The 17,420-nt window shown below is 39.5% G+C and overlaps 3 protein-coding genes across 5 annotated transcripts; 2 read left to right on the top strand and 1 right to left on the bottom strand.

The window, feature by feature from the left end:
• The first annotated feature begins 16 nt into the window (after window positions 1-16).
• Window positions 17-6,385, top strand: zgc:55943 (uncharacterized protein LOC406337 homolog). 3 transcript variants are annotated; one of them, XM_044367155.1, is made up of 7 exons: window positions 17-108; window positions 254-417; window positions 1,375-1,516; window positions 3,298-3,377; window positions 3,694-3,764; window positions 3,961-4,024; window positions 5,372-6,385. In XM_044367155.1, exons 3-7 carry the CDS (start codon window positions 1,426-1,428, stop codon window positions 5,408-5,410), a joined length of 345 nt encoding a protein of 114 aa, XP_044223090.1. In that variant the 5' UTR covers window positions 17-108; window positions 254-417; window positions 1,375-1,425; the 3' UTR covers window positions 5,411-6,385. The 3 variants fall into 3 exon arrangements, with proteins under 3 accessions (XP_044223090.1, XP_044223091.1, XP_044223088.1); XM_044367156.1 differs by having other exon boundaries at window positions 26-124; XM_044367153.1 differs by having other exon boundaries at window positions 58-152; window positions 256-417.
• A 1,247-nt stretch (window positions 6,386-7,632) lies between these two features.
• On the bottom strand, window positions 7,633-10,197 carry tsen15 (TSEN15 tRNA splicing endonuclease subunit). The gene is made up of 4 exons (XM_044368158.1): window positions 9,986-10,197; window positions 9,821-9,902; window positions 8,890-9,025; window positions 7,633-8,779 (listed from the first exon to the last, which is right to left on the bottom strand). Exons 1-4 carry the CDS (start codon window positions 10,058-10,060, stop codon window positions 8,608-8,610), a joined length of 465 nt encoding a protein of 154 aa, XP_044224093.1. The 5' UTR covers window positions 10,061-10,197; the 3' UTR covers window positions 7,633-8,607.
• A 682-nt stretch (window positions 10,198-10,879) lies between these two features.
• On the top strand, window positions 10,880-16,079 carry colgalt2a (collagen beta(1-O)galactosyltransferase 2a). Its single transcript, XM_044368308.1, has 12 exons — window positions 10,880-11,142; window positions 11,564-11,674; window positions 12,389-12,506; window positions 12,608-12,742; window positions 12,840-13,044; window positions 13,479-13,598; window positions 13,893-13,966; window positions 14,067-14,173; window positions 14,796-14,928; window positions 15,011-15,138; window positions 15,243-15,449; window positions 15,630-16,079. Exons 1-12 carry the CDS (start codon window positions 10,901-10,903, stop codon window positions 15,844-15,846), a joined length of 1,797 nt encoding a protein of 598 aa, XP_044224243.1. The 5' UTR covers window positions 10,880-10,900; the 3' UTR covers window positions 15,847-16,079.
• Window positions 16,080-17,420: the final 1,341 nt, after the last annotated feature.

The following is a 17,420-nucleotide window of genomic DNA, read 5'->3' as shown; positions in this document are numbered from 1 at the left end:
GGTGAATTAGTTCCGAGTGGCAACTGGTAAAAATGCAACTTCGTTCGCAGTGAATTTTCCGTCACATAAAAGGAGAGGATGCCTCTGAAAAATCGTATGGAAAAAGAAGTGGGGATTTTTTTCTGTGTGTTTGTTTTGAACTGAAAATAAACGTAATTTCTGGACTTTTTTCAATTTTCGAAAAACGTATTCCTACTGCTTGACTCGCTTCTTTATTTTCTAATTAATCGGCGCAATTTGATCACTTTAACAGAGTCTATGAGGCCATGAGATCCAGCTGGCAGACGGACTGACTGCATCACTGCTGATGCCTGTATGAGCTGAGAGGTGCAGATGCGGTCTGTCTGGGTGCTGTGTCTGGAGTAAAACCTCTCTGAACCGGAGGAAGAAGTCCTGAACCATGGATAAACCAGAAAGGTAATGTTGCCCCATGGCTGTAGCATTTATTCTGCAGTCTAGTATTTTTTTGGTGATATCGTCTCGGCGTTGCCCGCTGGCCGCGGAATGGCTGCTCTTTTCGCATCTTTTGTTATTATTTGTATAAGGCACCTTGATCATTACTCCCTCCCTCCGATGAAATGAGACGATGGGTGAAATTTTGCAGCTTTAGCGGGAATGCATTTTTCTAACACCTTTCCTGTTTCTTATATGCTTGCAAATAATTGCACGGAATATCTTAGTGATGCTGCGTTTATGGGCTGCAGAAACGTACAAATGAAAAGCTAGTGATGAGGAGGAGGAGCAGCTGACTCTGCAGCTGGACTCAGCTGAGCGATCAGTGCCTTTAGGATCAAACATATGGAGATCAATCAGCCTAATGCGAAACACTCGAGTCATTTTGGTCTAACATACTGTTGTGTTATCAGTGTTGCTGCGGGTCTTACAGGCCGATGTAACGGCGGGGATGGGAGCAACACAGTTTAATCCTCTGAGCGCCACAGAAAACCCCCATTCACTAATAAAACGACCCGGCGGCTTGGCACAGTGGCATCCCGACAGACTGAAAGGCCTCATTGTTGCGGTGCAGCTGGCACTGCCGCGCTCACGTTTCTGATTTTCGCAGACGTTTTTATTGTCTTTCTAAGAGTAGATTGTGTGTTTTAAATCGAGGGCGGGGTGCTTCACGACTAATTGATAATGAAGAATTAGTGGTTCTCAAGCTGGAGTCCAGGGGATTTCCTCCACTGTGTCCAGGGAGTCCCTTTCCAAATATCCTTTCCTTCAAGAGGCTGAGCCCCTCTGGAAATGATTATTAGAGGAACAGTCATGCTCTTCAGATGGTTTCCCTGATAAAACCTTAATCACGAGGCTTGTCTGTGTACTGAGGCTTTTGTCACTGAGTCTCATACACCTGCCCTCTGCTCCCATCATCAGGTGCGCCTGTAATGCTCAGGGGTGAGGAGGAGAGCAGCTGAGGAGGAGGAGATGGGCTGCACCTCTGCCAAGCAGGTGTCTGCTGTGCCCAACAGTGAGGAGGGCCAGAGCAAAGCCTACAGCAACGGGGACCTCCTCTCTGGTCAGTCTGTTCACACACACTGATTAGTATTAATCTGTTTCTCGTGCATCTCTTTGCTTAGGTGGAAATGTAGCTACTTTTCTATTATCTTTGCTTCAAATGTAGGGTTAAACTGGCCTTTTAATGTATTAGATACTGACAATCAGCCATATATAGCTATATACATATAACCTTAATTTGTTAAAGAGGTTTGAAATTTGTTATCAGTAATGAAAAGTGCTGGGATGAACCTTTGAAGACTTGAGCCTTGAAGCTCTCTGATCCTGATGGAGCTCTTAATTAGTGCTTTATTAACGGCAGGTGTGCATGAAAGGTCAAACAGTTACAGCTGTGAGCTATCACCATTTGTCTCGGGCTGCAACTAACAATTACTTTGGTAATGGTTTATTTTAAATGCCTCTATTTAGCATTTATAAGTAATATGCAAACATTTAATAAATGGTTTATAACACACTGCAGATATAAGTTAATGTATTTGTCAACAACTGTAACTCCTCCTGCAGGCACCCTTAAGTGAAGGCTGCTGTAAAAACAGATAATGAATGATAATAAAACATAGTTGTAATATATGTTACATATATAAAATATATTAAGAGGAGTTATTAATCTGCTTATAACTACATTATAGTATGTCATAAACCATTTATTAAACACTCCTATGCTAAATAGGGGGGTTTAAAGTAAAGTTTTACCATTATGTTCAATGTCATTATTATTTTGCAGATAATTTTTGTATTAATTGATTAATGATTTGGTCCATTAAATGAGCCCAGGGTGACATCTTCACATTTCTTGTTTTATCTAACCAACAGTCCAAAACCTAAAGTGATTGAACATAAAATAATATTATAATACAATAATATAAAACAGAGAAAAGCAACAAATTCTCACCCTCGAGAAGATGAAACCAGTAAATGTTTGATTTTTTTTCATTGCTTGAAATGTGACTCAAAATTGTTGCTAATTAATTTTCTGTCTGTTATTGTGTGTTTGTCTAATCAATCAGTCGATTTATTGACCAAAATCAGTTCAGCTGTTAATGCAGATATTTTCATATTTAAATATAGTATATAAACAAAAAAGCACAACTCCTCTACGAGAGAGCATGAGTCACTGCTGAGACATTGACACATAGTTTCAAGCAATTTTTAAATGTAAAAATAATGTGTTTTGTTTTAAAGTTTTTCATAAAGCTCTCAGATGCTGATAGAACTTTAATTAATGTTTTATTAAAGGCAGCTGTGTATGAAAGGTCAAACTATTATATCTTTAGAGGATGTCACCATCTGTAAGACCAATATTGTTTATTACAACACTAATCTTATATCTATTATATGAGATATTATAGGTATACACCACACAGTATTAATCTGATTTGTTACAATTGTGACCAATAGGCCATCATTGCTATGCTTCATATCTGTATTTTTAATTTCATCCTTTATAAATGCGTTGGAGTGAGTTAGAGGAGGGGGTCTGTGCATGTGTAAGAGAAAAGATGGAGAGGCAGAGAGGAGAGGAGAATCAGGCTGACAGCTCATGTGTTTTGCCGCTTGCCAACCATTGTTAAGAGAGGATCTAGTCTGGAGCGTGAGAATTCAAGCACATAATTACTTTGCCAAGTACTGAACTGTGAGAACTATTAACCCGGAGGATTGTGCCGATCAGAGCGGCTGTGAGTGGGTCATCCTCTGTGTGCTTGCCACCGGGGCTCTGCTGTTGAGTATTAATAAGGGGAGATGTGCTCCTTTCTGCCTCTCTGTCTCCCCACTCTGTCACAGATGAGTACAAGATGAAAGGAGTGGAGAAAGTCAAGTACATCAGCGGAGATGAGGGAGGAGTGGACGGCCAGGACAGCACCGTGCGTGATCTTATTCACTATATTCTACTTTTTTTGTCTCTAATGGAACAGTTTACTGAATGTTATGTCTATGTATTTATCTGTTTGTAGCAAATTTTGTAAACAAAATAAGTCATGACAAGTGTAATAAATTAATATAGACAGCTATGCTCAATATATCATGGGTTTAAAATGATAAGACACCACCAGCACCTCTTATTTACTTGTGTATCTCATGCTGTGTTTTCCATTCTGCTGTATAATGGAACATAAGCAAACTATTTGATCAGATGGTTGATTGTGTATATATTTGTATGTTTGGTTGGATGTCCCCCAGGAGAAAAGTGCTCTACTTGGTAAAGGTCAACACATGGATGAAACAGGATCAAACGGAAACGGAAAGATACTGTAAGTGTCTCTGGCTGGTGATGTTTTTTGCTATCACGAACATGTTTGTTTTATTTGTCATGTATCAGTAGTCTGTTCTTTTCGGTCTTCATTGAAACTCTTTGTCATGTCCCCAGCTGGACCCTCGCAACGTCATAAATGATTCATTTTCTTTTGTACTGTAGAGCTCTAACCTGATGTACTGTTCTGTTTTCAGGAGCATCCACTCGTCAGAGAGTCAGCAAGAATTCTTCAGGATGTTGGATGAGAAGATTGAAAAGGTAGAGAGTGACAGCCCATCAACTGGGACATCACATTTTGTGTTTTTTTTGTAAAAAGCCCACACTAAATGACATAATGGAAGTTAATCCTATCACTGCAGCAAATCTGCAGCAAGTGGGGACACAGCAGATGACATCAAAATACCATAAAAACAGCCTCAATCTGTCACGTCCAGTGCATTTCACCAGTGTGGTTATTTGATGAAAACATGTTTCAGTAGTGGTGCAGTGTGACTAGATCTAGTCAAAGAAAACATTTTTAAAAATTAAATCAAATTTAAAATTAGCTGAACACTTTCAACATATCTTGTAGCTGCATTGCAATCTAGTCTTTTGAGGCTACTGAAGGTGAAAAACAAAGATCGGTAAGGATTGGTATCCAGGCGGATCAGAGCATATTTACAGGATCAGTATTGGCAAAAATAGAGCAGATCAAATGCCAGTTCTTTCATCTACTGTGTTTTGTCCTCCTCAGCCTGCTTGTGCGACAGTGCTGCTCTCCCTTACAACAGTTCACAGTGCAGCGTTTCATTCTTGTGTGCAAGTGATTGTTGTTTATCCTTGTTTGGCCTTAATTGACAACCCCTTTAAATTTGATAATTGGCTGCTTTTCTCTGTTTTATGTCTTTGTAAACTGAATAACTTTTGGGTTTTGGCCTGTTGTTGCAATTTGAAAACTTAAGCTTAAGAGTTCACTTTAGTCTCTGGGAAATTGTGACATTTTCACTATACATTCCCTGAGCACTTTATTATTATTATTATTATTATTATTATTATTATTATTATACACCTATACAATCTAATGCAATCCAATACAACAGCTCCTCCATAAATTCTACTTTGACAAAGCTTATACATGTTCAGTTTTTGTTGACATTGTCAGAAAGATGATAATTCTACTTTATGTTTATTATTGACGTCATAGTGGGTGGTGACCTGGAGTGCATTATATTGAAGTGTTTCTAATATTTTGTATGTTATGTATGTATGTACTCATGTATGTTAATGAGGCAAAAACAAACAAAATTAGTTACTGAAGGTTTTGTTTTACACATTTAAAGTGTATTTCTTATGTAAAGCATGACTAGGAACACAGATAATTGGGCTGCACATTAATTTGATCATTTTACTTATAATTTCATTGTGATATACTATATGTATATATATATATATATACACACACACAACAGTGTCAGAAAAATACTTACATAATTTTATTGATTTCAAAAATATCATCTATCCCTATTATCCAGTGAGTTAATCCAGGGTAACTAGGAAAAAATGCACCATCAACTAATGGTAAACATAAATGTAACGCACATTAACATGTCACTGTTTTGTACACAGGGCCGAGACTACTGCTCAGAGGAGGAAGATCTGACATAGCACTGTGGTCGTATATCCATCAGTCCCAGTATGAGAGGAACTGTCACTGCAGTGTTATGGATGGACCGTACCATGTTATACCATATCTAAAGGGGACCCTGTCTTGTTTTTGACCGTCCCGTGTATGAAACACACCCGACAAGAATGGATTACCAACTTGAATCAAGCACCTTTTTGCCCTCCTGCCCACAACTCAATTCCTGCTTGTCTGATCAACCCCTGAGGAACGATGACAACCAAAATCAATGATGGTTCAGTTTTCATGGTTCTCCAGGGGGAGAGAACAATATTTAGGTTTACATACCTGATGAAGCCATTACACGATGACAGAGATTTTGAGGAACTTTTCTTTCCCTGCTTGGATAACTCCTGAAAGGTCAATATATACACAGCTGTCACTGAGACTTCCTGTAGACATTTGAAACACTCAGGCTGTTGCAAATGTACATTTCCAGCAGCGGAAGCGACCAGTGCTCTTGTGGACACTGACTCATAGTGAAAATAATCTCTCTATCTGCATCATTTTGAATATTTCATCCTTGAATGCCTCCCTGAAAAGTCAACAGGTTGGAAACTTCCTGCATTCCAAGACACAGTATGAACCTCTTTTCTACAATATGTTGGCCAGTACGGTGTGTTCGTCTGTCCATGTCTGTTTCTGTTATGATGTAGAGTATTTATGTTAAATAAGGCTCAGGGTTGAAGTGTTGTAATCTTTGTCTCATGTAGTCAAGTCCTTCCTCTCATTAAGACACTATTGCACCATTATAAAGTCACATACACACACTCACACAGCAGGGTCACTGAAGCCCCCTGCAGTATCTGTTCCTTGTTAACCCCACAGGGGAGACACTGCAAAGTCACATTATTAGTCTGATTCAGTATTTCGCTCACCAGTGTTATGTTTTGTCGTGTTCAGTTTCTATGTTGAATTTTTGTTTTTCTAGAAAAATAAAAAGTGTTTTCGGTAATTTATCCCCACAGCTGGCAGTAGTGTGTTGGTTTAAATAAAGCTGGCAGTCAACAAAACAACCTGCCAGATGAATCATTTTGTCAACAATATATTTGTTGTAGTTCGACCAGTTGAGGTATTGTTGAAGATAAATACCACATCACTGTGTTAAGAAATGGTCCTAGTCTAAACATGGTGCAACATATAATACAAACATACATCCCCACAATGCACTGGACAAAACACTGAAGTGTTGCATGTGTGGGTGATAAGATGATTAGTGGACAGCTTTAAATGCAGTTTGGATTAGAGCTGCAACAATTAGTCGATTAATCGATTAGTTGCCCTACTATTAAATGAATCGCCAGCTATTTTGATAATCGATTCATCGTTTTGAGTCATTTCTTAAAAAGAACATTTCCAAATTTTCAAATGTGAATATTTTTTGGTTTCTTTAATCTTCTGTGACAGTAAACTGAGTTTTGGACTGTTGGTCAGGACAAAACTAAACATTTGAAATTGTCACCTTGGGCTTTGGGAAACAGTGATTGACATTTTTCAACATTTTATGGACCAAAGAACTAATCAATTAATTGAGGAAATATTCAACAGATTAATCGCTAATGAAAATAATCTGTAGTTGCAGCCCTAATTAGGACCTAGAGTCCAATGATACATTCTTATATCAAGCAGTTTAAGCTCATCAGAGATATTAGTACTGACTTATAGGTTAGTGATAAATATGAAGAAGTTGCAGAACAGGAATGCCAAAGACACAAAGATTTGAGGTCATTTAGAGTGTCACCATTACATAGTTTGTCCACCAGACATCACTGGTGAGTTTACTTTCCAATTGTTACGTTAAATGTCCCGCTCAACACTTAGCTAACTGGTCACATAGCATCCCAGCTGAACAAGGACTTTATTAAAATAAATAAGTATTGATGGCCTAATGAAGTTTTGTGTACAAGCTAAACCAAAAATTAAACAAACTCAAAACCCAGCTAGTAGCTACTACTAGCTTAGTCAATAGCAACACAAAGTTAGCTAACTTAACACATACATATGAACACACAAATTCATTAAATGTACCTTGTTGCCACTTTTGACCGAAGATAAACTCAAACTATTCTGTCCCTGTTCAACCTTGTAAAGCTATTGCTAATCTCTGTGAGTTACCGCACTGTTTACTTTTCAGGAGTCCTGTGCTGCCTTTTCCTTTTGAAACTGTTAAGAAATAAAGAAATAAAAGGCAATTCACAAAATATGATTAAGAACACAAAATTTACCTTTATTTGGCAAAATAACTCAGAGTAATTTATGTGTATGGCAGTAATTTACATCAAAATGTTTATGTTATGTGTTTATGATAAAAACAAATATCCGCTTACAATTAATATATATTTTTTAATCATTAACAATCAATATCTGTATCAGCCTAAAACATCCAGTATTGGACAGGCTCTACATGTAATGTTAATGTTTTGTGGAAGTAATCAGGTCCTATTTGAAGGTTACTGGGGAGTCATGTGACCACATATGGTGAAGGATGGAGTGAACACATCCCTAATTATATTGAAGGAGCAGCTAGTCAACATTGTAGTGTGGATACAATACAACAAATCTCCCAAACACAAGGGTTTTGGCAGCACATGTTCTGTCAAAGTTACCAAATGGTTTCTCTGAAAATGAACTAAATTAATGTTTCCCTGCCTGTGGTCAAACCTTCTAAAGGGGCTGCAAAAAAATAACAGCATTTATACACAAAATGATGTTGATTTCCATAACTCTCTATAATCTAGACTTTTTCTTGTGAATTATTGGATCATTTGACCTCTTCACCTAATATAAAAATAGTCTTACATAAATAACTCCTTGTTTGGTCTGCTAACCATAGACAAATACAACCAGTGATGATGGGTCACAGGTAGACAATGCTTCATTTTAAGTGGTCACAAGCCAGAAAGGTTTGAAACCAGTCAGCTACACCTCACTGGTTGGATGTAGCCTGTTGTTTCTGACTGAGAGGGAATCACAGGCAGGCTGGGCCTCACAACCACATACAGGATCCCAGAAGGGCACAGTGGATAGGTCCATTTGCACCTGCTGCCATGTCATCAGCACACCTCTTATTTTAGCAGCAGCTTGCACAGAGTGAAAGACAGACAGACCGGCTAGCAGCTCATCCTTTTCTTCCCCTCAATAGTTCACCAACTGCACCGAGGTTCCTTCTTCTGCCAGACGCTCAGTGCTGCTGTCGTCTCTTCCTGTGCTGCCGGCGTCCCACATCTTGGAAGGGGCCTGCAGGTGGGTCCGGTGTCACCAACCCATCAGTCATCCTCTGGTAGACCAGAGTGGAGTCTGACGCCACCGCGCACAACAGCATAGGACATCCTCTGTCTAGCACATGTCGTATACTGCACAGCAGAGAGGAGGGCAACAGCGGTAAGATGGAGATATGCAGGAAAATTACCTGTGATGGTGAAAAAAAGAGGTAAGAGTGTGAGTCGGTCCTGTGTCTTATCACCTTCTGTGGCTCAGAGATTGGTGAGCAGGCAGTGGGAGAACTGTGTGGATGGGCGATCCTTCCTTCTCCCTCCCCTCCAGCAAAACAACCTCAAGTTCAGAACTCTTGACACAAGAGACATCTTTCCACCGTCGCACTGCGGAGAACAAGAAACACAGTGTAAGTGTGTCAGTGGCAGTCAGTCTACAGCAGCGTAGAGCTACTTTAAAGCTGTAGTGGATCCTCCAAAGATTATAGCAGGAATGTGATACTTTGTTGATAAGGTGGACTTTTTTCTGATTGGCTTATTATTGCACACTTCTCCCCAGTGCTTGACACAAATCAAGGGATTACTGGTAAGTATAGTATGTAATTTGTGTTATTGATAAGTCAAAATCTTAAATACTTATTAGTTGGATTTTAAAGGGTTAAATACCATCTGTGATAATCTGTCAAAAAATCAAATTTTACATTTGTGTATTTATAAAAAGGTATCAATGTTGTTATCGCTTAATTAGAATTTGGATTTTCATAGTGTAACTAAAGAGCTTCAGTTTTTTTTATACATTTTGTCACTTGTACTGACTCGTCGTGTGAATTTGAAGGAGTAGATGAGATGTCACTTTTATGTCTCAAACAGCAGATTTCATCACTTTTTGAATTTTCTGGGCATGAAGGAGTTTTAATGACCAAAGGAGGAATTTAATTACACACAATTTACACATGTTGGGCTTGAAAGGCTGGTTTGTATCACTTTTTATCCACATGATCATATAAAATAAATGGATTTACTAAAGCAGCATTTCTCCACAGAATTTATTAAGAGCGGTGAAGGCTTCAAAGTAGCATTTGAATCGTTATGCTGGGATATATCATTTTATAGAAAATACAACTTTTGAGTTGAACGAATGAATGACAATAAATGTGAATAACATGATCTTGTCAAACTCACCCTCAGTCAGATCCATGTACACAAGGAAAGCTGCATGGACTTGAGCACTGTCCCCAACCTCCAGATTCTTCATTTGCTGATACTAAAACAAAAGAAAAACACTAGTTACAGTTCGATGCATCAGCAGACCTCAAGACTGCATAACCGAGCTCCTCTAACACTGACCGCCGGATGCTGCAGGATCCAGTTTGGAGGTGCAGGTTTCTCTGACAGATCCGCTCTGTCCGACGCTTCATACATTTCAATTATTCAACGTGTCAGCAGGATAAATACAGACTCATTCAGCACAATCTCGACTCAGGACATCCTGCTGCTGTCACGGCATGCGAGAGCTGTGTTTTCAGGTTTGCCGGCGTGCTACAGTGTAAATTGTCCGGGTGGAAAATTGGTAGTGGTTCTTGTGTTCCGTGAAGCCTGTCAGGCAGGCCCATGAGACGCCTTAAAGACTGCACTCAGGGGGTAAAGCCCAAAATCCACACAATTAATGAAAATAATTCGTTTTAGTCATTCGTACTTATTTTATTCCATTCCTATAATTAGTGATACCTACATCTAATGACTGTATTAATACGTCAAAAGCAAACTAGAAAATATATATTAATTAAGCGTAATTAGTCATGGCTATTTATAAATACATGAAAAATTATATACAATATTATACTTTGAAGTTCAACTTTTATCAAGTCAACATGGACAGGAAGTCCTTAAAGCACTTAAAAAATCCTAATATGACAGTTTGAACATCTGCATTTTCATGACAACTGGGCAAATTTCATCTGCTGACGACGACCATGTGATCTGAGTGAAAGATCCAGAATAGCAACTAAATGAGGTCACCTTGAGGTCAGATAGGTAAGTCAACAATAGGCATTAATGTGTGAACTTTTCAAATATCTGTACAAGGTACTGAGTCAGTCAGTGTGTGTGTGACTGTGTGACTGTGTGTGTGTGTGTGTGTGTGTGTGTGTTAGCGTGTGTGTGTGAGTCTACCTCTCTCTGTCTCTCTCTCTCTCTCTCTCTCTCCTCTCTCAGTTGCACTGGTGTGAGGTTACAGAGACATCAAGGTGCCCTGCTGGAAATATGTCTCTTGGATTTGTGGGATTCAGATTAACAGTTGTGATTTTAGCAGGAGAGCTCTTCCTGCACACCAGCACAGAGGAGCCACCAGCTGATCATCTGCACCATCCAGCCAAGCACAAGTCTTCTCTGCTCAAGCCCACCGTGCTCATCACCATCCTTGCACGCAACGTGCAGCACAGCCTGCCATACTTCTTGGGATGCATTGACAGACTGGACTATCCAAAAGACCGAATTTCCATCTGGTAAGATCTAATTTATTCAATAAATTGATAGTTTATTTAGATGTGTTGATATTTCTGGGAATATATATACTCAAGTTATAAACTATAGAAACTATTTTTCTGTGAATATATGCTGCTGATTTCATTTATAGATCCAACACTAAACTAAGAAAAGTATTGATTAATAGGATTAAAATATGAACAAATGTTTTTAACAGCACTGGGTCAAATGTCATTCTTTACATTCTGCACACTATTCATTAGCAAACAAGCCATTCTCAGACAAGTGAGATAACTAGGCTACACCAGAAGAAAGAAAGACAGGAAGAAAGAAAGAAAGAAAGAAAGAAAGAAAGAAAGACAGAAAGACAGAAAGAAAGAAAGAAAGAAAGAAAGAAAGAATTGGGTCTTATGTGTTAAGTAATGCTCCTTGTGATCTCAGGGCAGCCTCTGACCACAGTGAGGACAACAGCACAGCCATGCTTCAGGAGTGGCTCAGAGGAGTTCAGCACTTGTACCACTCGGTGGAGTGGAGACCCATGGAGCAACCAAGGTGAACCACTGCTTTAAAATAAAATGATGCAGGAATTTTCCATCTTTAGGGGTTACAAATTGGGTTACATTGGGTCAAGCCTGGGCCTTGAGGTCACACTGTAATTCTTAAGCAGGAAGGAGGCATTCTCTCTTCTCCTTGAGACTCCAGCTGTCTGTGATGTTTTGGGGAAAGCAGAAACCTCTCTGATAAAGGGTAAATCAGCATTGCCATGGTCACCAAGGTCGGAGGAGGCTTTCCTAGACAACACAGATATTTGGATGTGTAGATTCTATTGACACAGTCAGACATTCAAACCAAAATGTGCTGACAGTGACCTGAACTAACACGGGTAAAATGCAGTTCCTTGTTTAGAAACTAGTGAACCAATTAGACTAATTTTTCATATTGTAGGCCGATCTGCTGAGGTTAAAGACTAAGAGTCAGACCTTCAGGGGCAGAACGGAAAGAGACAGCATCCAAGTTGCAGATGACTTCGATGTTCGCTATTTCAGTTCTCCTTGATCAAGTACTTCAATAAACTTTTTCAGCTTTAAGACATCAAAGGCTCGTGTCCACTTTTCTCCACTGAGGTGCTGACCATCGCTCAAAATATCCACATCAGCTTCATTTAACATCCACCATCCTGACACTGTTTAAGACTAGACTTAATTGAGTGGTAGTTAATCTGATAAAAAAGTAAAAACTGATTCTGTTTGTCCCTCTTTCTTTCAGTTCCTATGCAGATGAGGAGGGTCCGAAGCACTGGCCTGAGTCTCGGGTCATCCATGTGATGAAGTTAAAGCAGGCAGCCCTCAGAGCTGCTAGACGACTTTGGGCTGACTATATATTGGTGAGATATCTATAAGCATCCACAATCCTAGTGCATTATATGACATGCTTCTATAGGAAACATGATGAATTTGATGTTTATGTCTCGTCTTTGTCCTTCAGTTTGTGGACAGTGACAACTTGCTGACAAACCGTCAGGTGCTGACTGACATGATAGCAGAGAATCTGACGATTGTGGCGCCCATGTTGGAATCAAGAAGCCTCTATTCCAACTTCTGGTGTGGCGTAACTCCTCAGGTACCACTTGAAACAGAACACAGTGGAGTGCATGAGCAGAGTATTCAGTGGAAACTGTGGGAAACTGATTGTTCTTGCTCTTCCAACACCCACACAGGGCTACTACAGACGAACACCAGAATATATTCCCATTCGCAAATGGAAGTTGAAGGGTTGCTTTGCAGTTCCCATGGTGCACTCTACCTACCTGCTGGACCTGAGGCGCACAATGAGCCAGGATTTGGCCTGTCATCCTCCCCACACCCAGTACCCCTACGATATAGATGACATCATGGCCTTTGCTTTCTCTGCACAGCAAGCAGGTCAGACACACTACAGCTATGTGTTTTTTTAAGTGGCAACCCACACAATCCTTTTCTTATCCTCATGTGCAGGTAAGTTATTAATGTTAGGATTAAACTCAAACACACTCATAAAGCATTTCAATTTGTAACAAGTATACAAATACGTCACACATCTTCAAGATAAGTAATGGTTTCTAAACTATATCAAATGTGGTGTGGTTAAGTTTTCTTTTAAAAACATCACTATAGAACATAGTGGGCAATATATGCACTTAATCCTCAGAATGAATGCACATATAAAGATGAACTTTTTATTATTTTATTATCACTGATCCCCTTATTAATGTCATAGTAAATTCACTGTATAGTAAGTAGACTATGCTGTGTGTGTCATTCTCATGTGATTCCATATGGTATAAAAGAATGAGCACTGAGACCTGATTCATCTGCAGGGGTTCAGATGTACGTGTGCAACAGGGACCATTATGGATATTTACCAGTGCCGCTCAAACAGCATCAGACCCTGGAGGAAGAAGAGGAGAGTTTTGCCCACACACTGACTGAGGCACTGAGTAAGCACTACACAACAGGGTGATTTTCCGGCTCTCTATCTTCAATCTTTGCTCATGATTTCCTCCGCTTGCCTGTGTGAGCATATTTGGTTTCTTTCGCTCTCACAGTCCTGACAGATGTCTCACTCCTCTGTTAAAGCCCACTGCCTCTCATTTCACTTGCTCCCCTTCTTATTTCAAAATTTACACACAGGTTACTGTAGATGCTGAACTGATCTAAGAAATTCTGTTGAAATTAAAAGAGTGTGCTCGAAAAGGTAGATTTACTGTACTTCATGTGAACTTTCTTTGCAGTTTTCTACACCATGGAGCCTTCACAGTATGTGCACATTACGCCTAAAGAACCAGGAAAGATAGGATTTGATGAGGTACTGATGCCTTTTTAATAACTGAGAAAATATTTTCCAGCTTGTTAGTGCTGTTTATGAGAATTAGATTTGATTCAACAGACATTTCCTCCACTTCTAGATCTTTCTGATCAATCTGAAGCGAAGAGCAGACCGAAGAGAGAGGATGCTGAGCTCTCTGGCCATCCTCGGCATCAACATCACACTGACAGAGGCGGTGGATGGCAAGTATGACATAACAGTAACAGTTCTCAAGCATTCAGAAGTGAAAGCACTAATACCACTGTGTTTCAATAGTTCATTACAAGTAAAACTCCTGTGAAAAGTAAAAGTATTAAAGAGTTACCAGCAAAAAGTATCAAAAGTAGTCATATTATTCAGAATGATCCATATAAGACTGTCTTATCTGTATTATGTTATTTGATTATATCATTACTGATACATATGTATAATGGATTAATATGTAATCAGTGTTACAGCTGTTAATATAATACTATAAACTATAAACTAATAACTATAGACATGTGCATTAGATATGATTTAGAGGGAGTGAGTAAACATTTAAAGTAGCATAAAGTGGAAATACCCAGGTAGAGTACAAGGACATCAAAATTATACATTACTATATTTTCTTAGTTTCTTTCCATCACTCTCATTATGCCCCACCTATGTGATAAAATACCTGTTATTACCAATCTGGATGCAAGGATTTATTAATAGCCTGTATTGAGAAACATTTTTAATGGGGTGTTTTGCATTACTGCTTAGGAAATGAGAAACAAGGCCTTTACAGTCAGTTTGAATGTCTTGCAGCTGACTGTAATTATGAGCAAATATATTTTGCTTGCAGAGCCTTGAACTCCTCTCAGCTGCAGGCCATGGGTATCGACATGCTGCCTGGTTACAAAGACCCCTATTCAGACCGTGTGCTGACTAGAGGGGAGATTGGCTGCTTTCTCAGCCACTACAACATCTGGAAACAGGTACAGCCTTTATCTGTGCAACAGTGCAATGATGCATGTGTGGCAGTACGAGAGGTCATGGCTGTTATGTATCGCCCTCTAGGTGGTGCAGCAGGAACTGCAGCAGGTGCTTGTGCTGGAGGATGATGTGAGATTTGAGCCCAGATTTTGCAGCCGGCTAGTGGCCATCATGGAAAATGTGCAGAGAGTGGGACTTGACTGGGACCTTATGTAAGTGAATTTGAAAATTTTGCTCATTTTGGATTTTGGACCGAAAGTTTGGTTTTTACTCTAAGTTTCTCAGATTTGTTACTCATGTATCTGTGTCCCTGAAGTTATGTTGGCCGTAAGCGGCTGCAGGTGAAGGAGCCAGAGCTCTGGGTGAAGGGAGTCAGTGACCTTGTGCACCCAGGCTACTCCTACTGGACTTTGGGTTATGTGCTGTCCCTGCAGGGGGCCAAGAAGCTCCTGCATGCGAAACCCCTCAACAAAATGCTGCCTGTTGATGAGTTCCTACCCATCATGTTCGACAAGCACCCCAAGTGAGTCCCAGCAGCAAACTTGCTTGCGTTGTCAGATGGACTGGGTGCTACTAAAACAGCATTAAATGCTTAGTTTGGCTCACTTACTGCATATACACGTTATGCCCTTTGTACCAAGTCTCAATTGTCTAAACTCTTGTTGCTGTTCATTATTTTCTGATAACCTGCCTGTCCCTTCAGAGACGACTACATGCAGTATTTCGAGCAGAGGAACCTGAGAGCATTTTCAGTGGAGCCTCTGCTGCTCTTCCCCACACACTACACCGGCGAGCCCGGCTACTTCAGTGACACAGAGACGTCAACTATCTGGGACGATGAAGCTGTGGAAACAGACTGGGACAGAAGTCGTGCTAAACACCAGCATGAGCAGGAGACGAGAGACAGCAAGCTCAAATAGTGGCATCGGCATTTAGCAGCGGCACTTCCAGTGGCAGGCTCAGCTGCCATTGTTTGTGTGTGTGTGCATTTTGTGTTGCTTGTCTAACACATTTGTATAACATACTATGTGCCACCCTGTAAATATTATGATAGCACACATTATTCTTAGTTGCATTTACAGGTTCCACATTTAATGATGTTTGTTTTTCATTGTCTTTTTATAATATATAATATATATCTGTGTATCTTACATACAAGCATATCAACAATCTTTTATATATATATATATATATATGATGTTTTGAAAGCATGTTGTTGTATTGTATTTATTGGGACCATGTACAGTGTTAAAAGTAAATGTTACCATTTGATGTACTGTACCAGAGTTAGCTTATAGCTAATTTTCATCTGCAGTCCCTTAGGCAATTTGAATTGACATTACGTTACCAATTTAGTGCTTCTTAGTATTGGCCTAAGTACAGTTAACAAGCACCTGCAGCCTGGAACCACTTGCAGACAGAGTTACAGCCAGATGAGCTGATCCTGATTAGGGCATTTAAAAATGTAGTGAAGGGTTAAAAGGCAAATTCAATTGGAATTTGTATTTGCTTCCTTATCTATATCCGTTTCCTCCTGTCAGTCTTTTTAGGCCTATGATTCTGTGAGTTGCTACTGTATGTTTTGTTTTGTGTGTTTTAATTGTCTTTTTGTATGTTGTTTGAAACACTGCATTGCTGCTATCTTGGCCAGGGCTCACTTGAAAAAGAGATCTTGTAATCTCAACGGGTTTCACCTGGTTAAATAAAGGTTTAATTTTTAAAAAACAACAACTAAAACTTCGTTTTATAGCCTACTTGGTTTACACTCAGCCTGGCTTGGAAAGAATGACCACCATCCTTTCGCTAACAGTACTCTCCCCACCTTCACTGTGTTACAGTTATTACAGGTCTATCATGCTCTTGTTGGCTCGGGTTTTCAGATTGAAGACAGTTGGCTAGCTGTTTATGCATATCCTGTCCTGTCCATGTCCTCTCCATGATCAAATCACTTTTGTGTTGGGCTATGGACAGTGGACACCTCTTTTTGATGGGGTTGTATCCATTACCAGCATTGTGACAAATGCTGATTTATTTACAATACCTACTTCTTCAGGTAATTCTAAACTTTAAGTGGTAGGGGAGGGGTGTTGATTGTGTAACCTATATTGTTATTGTTCTTCACAGGTTCACATCAGATGTTCTCTGATGTTACATCATTTTTGACCTGTGCTGGTTCTGAATGTAACTTCTGTCAACATGAGGTCAACATTATTTTTTTGGAAAACAATCAAGGTATGGAGTACAGCTGAACTATAGAGAGGTGTATGATGTGATTTAATTGTTTTAATTTGGAGATTGTAATACATTTTACCAATTTCTTGAACTTGTTTTTAAAAGAAATTTGTGGTGGCCTCCTTCTGCAAGGACAGCAGACAAGTATCCAGAAGCCATTACCATTGCCTATTTTGTAAATTTAGAACATTTTCATGGTCATGCAACTTCATAAAGCATTTAAAAGGCATACATGGTAGGTGTTCTGCAGCGGCATCTACAA

This window comes from Thunnus albacares, chromosome 12 (assembly GCF_914725855.1).
Source record: "Thunnus albacares chromosome 12, fThuAlb1.1, whole genome shotgun sequence".
Lineage (NCBI taxonomy): Eukaryota > Metazoa > Chordata > Actinopteri > Scombriformes > Scombridae > Thunnus > Thunnus albacares.
Note: the sequence above shows the minus strand (reverse complement) of the source record. Positions and strands in the feature narration are given on the sequence as shown.

Coding starts and splice junctions, on each gene's coding strand:
- zgc:55943 (XM_044367155.1), top strand. CDS start 1,426: ATGGGCTGCACCTCTGCCAAGCAGGTGTCTGCTGTGCCCAACAGTGAG. Junction 1,517..3,297: donor CAACGGGGACCTCCTCTCTG/GTCAGTCTGTTC, acceptor ACTCTGTCACAG/ATGAGTACAAGATGAAAGGA. Junction 4,025..5,371: donor TGGATGAGAAGATTGAAAAG/GTAGAGAGTGAC, acceptor TTTTGTACACAG/GGCCGAGACTACTGCTCAGA.
- tsen15 (XM_044368158.1), bottom strand. CDS start 10,060: ATGTATGAAGCGTCGGACAGAGCGGATCTGTCAGAGAAACCTGCACCT. Junction 9,026..9,820: donor GTACATGGATCTGACTGAGG/GTGAGTTTGACA, acceptor TGTTCTCCGCAG/TGCGACGGTGGAAAGATGTC. Junction 8,780..8,889: donor CAATCTCTGAGCCACAGAAG/GTGATAAGACAC, acceptor TCTGCTGTGCAG/TATACGACATGTGCTAGACA.
- colgalt2a (XM_044368308.1), top strand. CDS start 10,901: ATGTCTCTTGGATTTGTGGGATTCAGATTAACAGTTGTGATTTTAGCA. Junction 11,143..11,563: donor AAAGACCGAATTTCCATCTG/GTAAGATCTAAT, acceptor TTGTGATCTCAG/GGCAGCCTCTGACCACAGTG. Junction 12,507..12,607: donor TTTGGGCTGACTATATATTG/GTGAGATATCTA, acceptor TTTGTCCTTCAG/TTTGTGGACAGTGACAACTT.